Below are 8,201 nucleotides of genomic sequence, written 5' to 3'. Positions count from 1 at the left end.
CGTGCAACTGGATCCCATCTTCCAGGCAGGATGGAGATACAGTCACGCTGAGGTACACAGAAAGACGCTTTGTGTGATAGATTTTGACAAATCGTTCGCCATGGACTTCTATGTGTGTTCTAAAATGTGTCAAACCTATTGGAATAAAAGAGAACTTCATATGGTCGAGGCAATTATTTAGAACGGAGCCAAAGGGACATGTTTGGATTTCTTGATCTCAATCATTTTTGAGTGAGAATACTATTTTCCCTTTGGCGTGCCTTGAATATGAAATGTGTTGTTTAATTAGTGCTTTACGACACTTTTAATATGGCCCTTCCTCAGCCTGGAAAGAGTAAACTCCATCCTCACAACCTGCATTACATCAGTTTTATTCTGAACAGTGAAATTGGCATTTGATAGAAAACATTTTTTTAACGTATATAAGGACAAATGGAATCAATTGTTTCCTGCTTAACTAGTGCCTTTCTGTCTCTACTGATCATGTGACATAGCACAAAATTCAGAATTTCAACATTTTTTCAGACACTCATATTTAGGTTTCACATATAAAAGACAAACACATTCAGTTGTCATATTCAATTTATTTAGAACATTGCAAAACTTGTAATTGACAGACATTTCTGGAGTGCATTTAAGAATAAGTTGCAATTAATCATTTCCTGTTTATCGAGTGCCTTTATGTGTGACTTAGTATTCCTCTCCCTCTTCCTCTCCCTCACCCTCAATGGAGTCAACTCCGACCTCCTCATAATCTTTCTCCAGAGCTGCCATGTCCTCTCTGGCCTCAGAGAACTCTCCCTCCTCCATACCCTCACCCACATACCAGTGAACAAAGGCACGCTTAGCGTACATCAGATCAAACTTGTGGTCAAGCCGAGCCCAGGCCTCTGCGATAGCAGTGGTGTTGCTCAGCATGCACACAGCCCTCTGGACCTTGGCCAGGTCTCCACCAGGAACTACAGTGGGCGGCTGGTAGTTGATGCCGACCTTGAAACCAGTGGGGCACCAGTCCACAAACTGGATGGAGCGCTTCGTTTTAATGGCGGCAATGGCAGCATTCACGTCTTTGGGCACCACATCACCACGGAAGAGTAGGCAACAAGCCATGTACTTGCCGTGGCGAGGGTCGCATTTCACCATCTGATTGGCTGGCTCGAAGCAGGCGTTGGTGATTTCTGACACCGAGAGCTGCTCGTGGTAAGCCTTCTCTGCAGAGATGACAGGGGCATAGGTGGCCAGAGGGAAGTGGATACGGGGATATGGCACCAAGTTGGTCTGGAACTCTGTCAGATCAACATTGAGGGCACCATCAAAACGAAGGGAGGCAGTGATGGAGGACACAATCTGACTGATCAACCTGTTCAGGTTGGTGTAACTGGGACGCTCGATATCGAGGTTCCTACGGCAGATATCATAGATGGCCTCATTATCAACCATGAATGCACAGTCAGAGTGCTCCAGGGTGGTGTGGGTGGTGAGGATGGCGTTGTAGGGCTCCACCACAGCTGTGGACACCTGGGGAGCTGGGTAGATGGAGAACTCCAGCTTGGACTTCTTGCCGTAGTCGACAGACAGACGCTCCATCAGCAGGGAGGTGAAACCAGAGCCGGTGCCTCCTCCAAAGCTGTGGAAAACCAGGAAACCCTGAAGACCAGTGCACTGGTCAGACTGAGGACAGAAAGGGAGAGACAATGTTATAAAAAGTTGTCATTTACTTTAATATTTGAAATCAATAAAGGATCCCTGCCGATATCATACCAGTTTGCGGATCCTGTCCAGCACTATGTCGATGATCTCTTTGCCGATGGTGTAGTGTCCACGGGCGTAGTTGTTGGCAGCATCCTCCTTGCCAGTGATCAGCTGTTCAGGGTGGAAGAGCTGGCGGTAGGTCCCAGTGCGCACCTCATCTACAAGAGACAAAAACATTGAATCACTTTTTTGATATTTCACTTTTAATTTACATAAATTAAAACTCCAGCAAGAAGAGATGATACTAACCGATGACAGTGGGCTCCAGGTCGACAAAAACGGCTCTGGGGACGTGCTTTCCAGCTCCAGTCTCACTGAAGAAGGTGTTGAAGGAATCGTCTCCTCCGCCGCAAGTCTTGTCACTGGGCATCTGTCCGTCCGGCTGGATCCCATGTTCCAGGCAGTAAAGCTCCCAGCAGGCATTGCCAATCTGGACACCAGCCTGACCGACGTGGATGGAGATACACTCGCGCTGTGGAAAGAAAAAACAAGAGGTTATTTACCTGTCTGCCTTATTCGTGACACGTGGAAATAAAAAAACAGTATTTCAACAATGAAAATGTGTGCATTTAATTTTCGAAATACAAAAAGTGCTTTGTTTTCACTTAGAAATGATATAGGATTATTCTGAGTTGAAAATCAAGCTTGTATAATGAGATGTTCTGTCATTCACGGTAAATATTAGGTAAATTAGTATTTTGGAGATAATTGCTGCTTAAAATATGCAACAGATTTTTAAATTTCACTGGCAATAGACATTTGAATACATTACCAACAGCCAATCAATGGCAGTACGGCTAACTAATGGCCGGCTAGTTTGACATTTTTACTGCGTTGCGTCTGGAATGCAGTTGCTATGCGACGACCCCCTTCGCTCTGGCAATGATGACGCGTGTTCCGATTCACATGATAATTTAAAACGTTAACCTGAGGACGTCAATGGTTGCAGAAAAGTAATTCTGTGCAAAGAAAATAACCATTAGACGCTTTACCGTTTACAACAAGACAAGACAAAGCTGCCCTTTGGACCGCACCATTGAAGCAGCCATCAGGGGGACCACTCAGCACTGTCCTCTTAATACCGGCATGATTTTTAATGCCTTGCTCAATGCTGACATCTTCCATGACGTGCTGCTCGGGGCTTAGACAGGACATAACCCGGTAGAGAGTCGGTGGTTGGACCAAAGCCATAATTATTATTCATGAAATCAGAAGACAGCCTCTTTGTTCAGTCGCTCCCAGCACACGACTGCCGGTAACGTTCGCTGTTTCCCCATCTTCTTACTGCTATCTCCCGACACCAAACCCGCACATTATGAATGAAATGTTTTAAATTATGTCTGAGGACGTTACTTCAAACAGTTTATGATAGCGATAACGTTCCCCGTCAAGATAATCCTCAGGTTTACATCCATGTTCCCTCCTGCACTCCTCACATCCTTATGAAAGACCTAAATAAAAAATAAAAAAATTACATTTCTCAACGTTTTAATAATGTCTTACCATTTTTTCTGTTGCAGTGACAAAGAAGGACTGAAGCTCTTCGACAACGAATCTTACAATTCGACTGTTATGTGGTCGATGTAAGACGTAATGGCGAGCAGCGGGATGGACAGCGGTATATATGTGTTAAAGCGCATGGTGCCGCGTTGCTATTGGTTAATGTCCGCTGTCAGTCTGGCGCGTGGAGGTTAATCCCCTCTTTCTATTGGACGACCCGTTCTCTCGCTATACAAACTGCGTCCCAGACCACACCCGAATCCCGGCATCTTCCAGTTGTTGTGCAGTGAGCGTTTCGCCTCTGAGTAAGAATGCTGCTTCATTAGCATGCTGATACACTCAGGCCCAGTGTGGCATACATTTTATAGCAAATAGCTCGTATGCACATCCAGATTATAGACAAATGCAGAATCCAATATATAGAGCTTGTTATAGAAAAGACGAGACACAATTGTATTTCTTCATTTTTATGTGCATTTATGTAAATTAAAGAAGAATAAAACAGAGACTATAATTTGCGAATCACTCTGTTTTGAACCAATCACATTGATTGTTTCTCTGGTTTTTGTAGGCCTCAATACACTGCCAATGATTGATGTCTGAACACCTGCCAGTAGGCCTACGCAATCAACCAAGCAATGAGGCTGGGTCGTCTTCCCCCGAATTATTTGCATGAATTAAAAAAAAAAATAGAAAAAGCTTTACACAAATGTAAAAAAAATATTAACAACATCAGGTTGTGCATTCTAAATTCTACTTACGTTCATTTGCAAAAGCTTTTATCAGCAAAATATACTTAAAGTATCTCAAATAAAAGTACTCGTTCTACAGAATAATAGCCCCACCTGAGTGATAATTCGTCATAACGTTTTAATACTGATGCATATGGATGAGGTGGAGGCAGTTGTAACTACTTTATATAGGCTGCAGTTCACTTTGGGTGATAGATGACTTGTTCTATTTGTAGAATGTTCTTTCTTTGTAAAAATCTTAATGACATATTTATTTTAACTGAAATGGGGTTGGTGATAGCCAATCTTTATAGTTTATTACTTTTGACATCCAAAAAATGACCTCGCCTGATACTTAGTATCTGTTACATCCAATTTCTGGTGTACAGCCTTGTGGCCTATCCCACCACCAGATATCCCCATTTATTGACATTATTTTACTTCCTTGCAATGCTGGAGCAAAAGCAGTAGAAGGACTTAAGTTAAAGTCTCTGATATGCATCTATTTAGGGGGTCATTGACATAAAATTACTGAAGTCCTTCTGTTTCACTGTTATTTATTGTTACTGTTATTATTACCACCTTCCTGTCTCTTCTGATCATGTGACATAGCACAAAATACACAACTTCAACATTTTGTCAGACATTCATATTGAGGTTTCATGAATAAAAGACAAACACATTCAGTTGTCACGTTCAATTTATTTAGAACATTGCGAAACTTGTAATTGACAGACATTTCTGGAGTGCATTTAAGAATACGTTGCAATTAATCACTTCCTGTTTATCGAGTGCCTTTTTGTGTGACTTAGTATTCCTCTCCCTCTTCCTCTCCCTCACCCTCAACGGAGTCGACTCCGACCTCCTCATAATCTTTCTCCAGAGCTGCCATGTCCTCTCTGGCCTCAGAGAACTCTCCCTCCTCCATACCCTCACCCACATACCAGTGAACAAAGGCACGCTTAGCGTACATCAGATCAAACTTGTGGTCAAGCCGAGCCCAGGCCTCTGCGATAGCAGTGGTGTTGCTCAGCATGCACACAGCCCTCTGGACCTTGGCCAGGTCTCCACCAGGAACTACAGTGGGCGGCTGGTAGTTGATGCCGACCTTGAAACCAGTGGGGCACCAGTCCACAAACTGGATGGAGCGCTTGGTTTTAATGGTGGCAATGGCAGCATTCACATCTTTGGGCACCACATCACCACGGAAGAGTAGGCAACAAGCCATGTACTTGCCGTGGCGAGGGTCGCATTTCACCATCTGATTGGCTGGCTCGAAGCAGGCGTTGGTGATTTCTGACACCGAGAGCTGCTCGTGGTAAGCCTTCTCTGCAGAGATGACAGGGGCATAGGTGGCCAGAGGGAAGTGGATACGGGGATATGGCACCAAGTTGGTCTGGAACTCTGTCAGATCAACATTGAGGGCACCATCAAAACGAAGGGAGGCAGTGATGGAGGACACAATCTGACCAATTAGCCTGTTCAGGTTGGTGTAACTGGGACGCTCGATATCGAGGTTCCTACGGCAGATATCATAGATGGCCTCATTATCAACCATGAATGCACAGTCAGAGTGCTCCAGGGTGGTGTGGGTGGTGAGGATGGCGTTGTAGGGCTCCACCACAGCTGTGGACACCTGGGGAGCTGGGTAGATGGAGAACTCCAGCTTGGACTTCTTGCCGTAGTCGACAGACAGACGCTCCATCAGCAGGGAGGTGAAACCAGAGCCGGTGCCTCCTCCAAAGCTGTGGAAAACCAGGAAACCCTGAAGACCAGTGCACTGGTCAGACTGAGGACAGAAAGGGAGAGACAATGTTATAAAAGTTGTCATTTACTTTAATATTTGAAATCAATAAAGGATCCCTGCCGATATCATACCAGTTTGCGGATCCTGTCCAGCACTATGTCGATGATCTCTTTGCCGATGGTGTAGTGTCCACGGGCGTAGTTGTTGGCAGCATCCTCCTTGCCAGTGATCAGCTGTTCAGGGTGGAAGAGCTGGCGGTAGGTCCCACTGCGTACTTCATCTACAAGAGACAAAAACATTGAATACATTTTTTGTTTATAATTTTTTGATATTTCACTTTTAATTTACATAAATTAAAACTCCAGCAAGAAGAGATGATACTAACCAATGACAGTGGGCTCCAGGTCGACAAAAACGGCTCTGGGGACGTGCTTTCCAGCTCCAGTCTCACTGAAGAAGGTGTTGAAGGAATCGTCTCCTCCGCCGCGAGTCTTGTCACTGGGCATCTGTCCGTCCGGCTGGATCCCATGTTCCAGGCAGTAAAGCTCCCAGCAGGCATTGCCAATCTGGACACCAGCCTGACCGACGTGGATGGAGATACACTCGCGCTGTGGAAAGAAAAAAACAAGGTTATTTACCTGTCTGTCTTATTCGTGACACTGGAAATGAAAAAGATAAGAGATTTTGCAGTTGCTATACGACGACCCCTTCACTCTGGCAATTATGACGTGGTTTCTGATTCTTATGATAATTTAAAAGTATTTATGTGCAAAGAAAATAACCATTAGACGCTTCACCGTTTACAACAAGACAAGACAAAGCTGCCCTTTGGACCGCACCATTGAAGTAGTAGGGGACCACTCAGCACTGTCCTCTTAATACCAGCATGATTTTTAATGCCTTGCTCAATGCCGACATCTTCCCAGTCGGTAGCGTTACAGCGAATTGTCATGACGTGCCGCTCGGGGCTTAGACAGGACATAACCCGGTAGAGAGTCGGTGGTTGGTCCAAAGCCATAATTATTCATGCTGTCCACAATGAAATCAGAAGACGACCTCTTTGTTTAGACCACAAGACGGTCGATGACGTCACCTGTTTCCCCATCTTACTGCTATCTCCCCAAACCTCACATTGTGAATGACATTTTTAAAAGTATGTTCGACAACATGACTTTATACCGTTTATAAGAGTGATAACGTCCCCCTCAGCCGTATCCTCACGTTTCCATCAGTGTTAACGTTCCCTCCTGCGCATCCTTATTAAATACCTCATAAATGTCCATTTATCAACGTTAAGAAAAGTTCTTACCATGTTTGTTCTGTTGCAGGAAGATGGACTGAAGCCTTTCGACGATGAATCTTACAACTCGACAGTTATGTGGTCGATGTAAGACGTTATGGCGAACAACGGGATGGACAGCGGTATATATCTGCTGAAGCCGGAGGGTGCCGCGTTGCTATTGGTTAATGTCCCCTGTCAATCTGGCGCGTGGGGGTTATCCCCTCTTTCTATTGGATGAGAGGTTCTCTCGCTACACAAACCGCCTCCCAGACCACACCCGAATCCCAGCATCTTCCAGTTATTGTGCAGTGAGAATGGCGCCTCCGAGTAAAAAATGCTGCTTCATTGTCAGCATGCTAGTACCACTCAGGCCCAGTTTGACATACATTTTACAGCAAAAAGCTAGCATGCACATCCAGATATAGGGGAAAATGAATACATGCAGAATAATATATAGAGCTGGGAATAGAATAGATAGGACACAACTGTATTTATGTGCATTTATGTCAAATAAAGAAGAATATAACAGAGCCTGCAATTCGAATATCAATTTTGTAGGCCTCTTACTGCATGTGACTGATGTCTGAACACCTGCCAGTGTACAGCGTGTACTATCCTTCCACCAGAGGTCCCCATTTATTGACATTGTTTTACTTCCTTAAAATGCTTGGGCAAAAGCAGTTGAAGGACTAATGTTGAAGTCTCTACTATCCATCTGTTTTGGAGATCCTTGACATAAAAATATTGAGTTACTGTTGTTCCACTATTACCCGGTGTGTGAGTGCACACCTGGAATGGAGTAGTCATAATAAGGTCGTCTCTGACCTCAGATACATCTCCCACTTCCATACCAGTGTATCTACAGGAATCTTCCAGGCAGGATGGAGATACGTTCATGCTGGGGTACACATAAAGAAGATTTGTGACAATGTACTTGTGTGTATTCAAAAATATGTCAAACGTATCTAAGATTAATATAAATTCACTATGCTCCCGATTTAAATGATTTTTCACTCTCAAACCAAAAAAAAAGCAACACCACAGAGAACTTCATCCAGGGAATTTATTAAGAAGAGAGCAAAAAGGGACATTTTTGGATTCTTTCTCAAACAGCAAAACTCATTTTTGAGTGAGAATACTATTTTCCCTTTGGCGTGCCTTGAATATGAAATATCCTGTTTAATGAGTG

General features: G+C 44.1%; 2 protein-coding genes across 2 annotated transcripts; both read right to left on the bottom strand.

Annotated features, from left to right (window-relative positions):
- Positions 1-579: 579 nt before the first annotated feature.
- On the bottom strand, positions 580-3,377 carry LOC311017625 (tubulin alpha chain-like). Its single transcript, XM_084016087.1, has 4 exons — positions 3,256-3,377; positions 2,002-2,224; positions 1,762-1,910; positions 580-1,671 (listed from the first exon to the last, which is right to left on the bottom strand). Exons 1-4 carry the CDS (start codon positions 3,256-3,258, stop codon positions 691-693), a joined length of 1,356 nt encoding a protein of 451 aa, XP_083872213.1. The 5' UTR covers positions 3,259-3,377; the 3' UTR covers positions 580-690.
- A 1,290-nt stretch (positions 3,378-4,667) lies between these two features.
- On the bottom strand, positions 4,668-6,333 carry LOC311017626 (tubulin alpha chain-like). Its single transcript, XM_084016088.1, has 3 exons — positions 6,116-6,333; positions 5,862-6,010; positions 4,668-5,772 (listed from the first exon to the last, which is right to left on the bottom strand). Exons 1-3 carry the CDS (start codon positions 6,234-6,236, stop codon positions 4,792-4,794), a joined length of 1,251 nt encoding a protein of 416 aa, XP_083872214.1. The 5' UTR covers positions 6,237-6,333; the 3' UTR covers positions 4,668-4,791.
- Positions 6,334-8,201: the final 1,868 nt, after the last annotated feature.

Source organism: Eutrigla gurnardus (genome assembly GCF_963514095.1).
Source record: "Eutrigla gurnardus genome assembly, chromosome: 8".
NCBI classification, from domain to species: Eukaryota; Metazoa; Chordata; class Actinopteri; order Perciformes; family Triglidae; genus Eutrigla; species Eutrigla gurnardus.
Note: the sequence above shows the minus strand (reverse complement) of the source record. Positions and strands in the feature narration are given on the sequence as shown.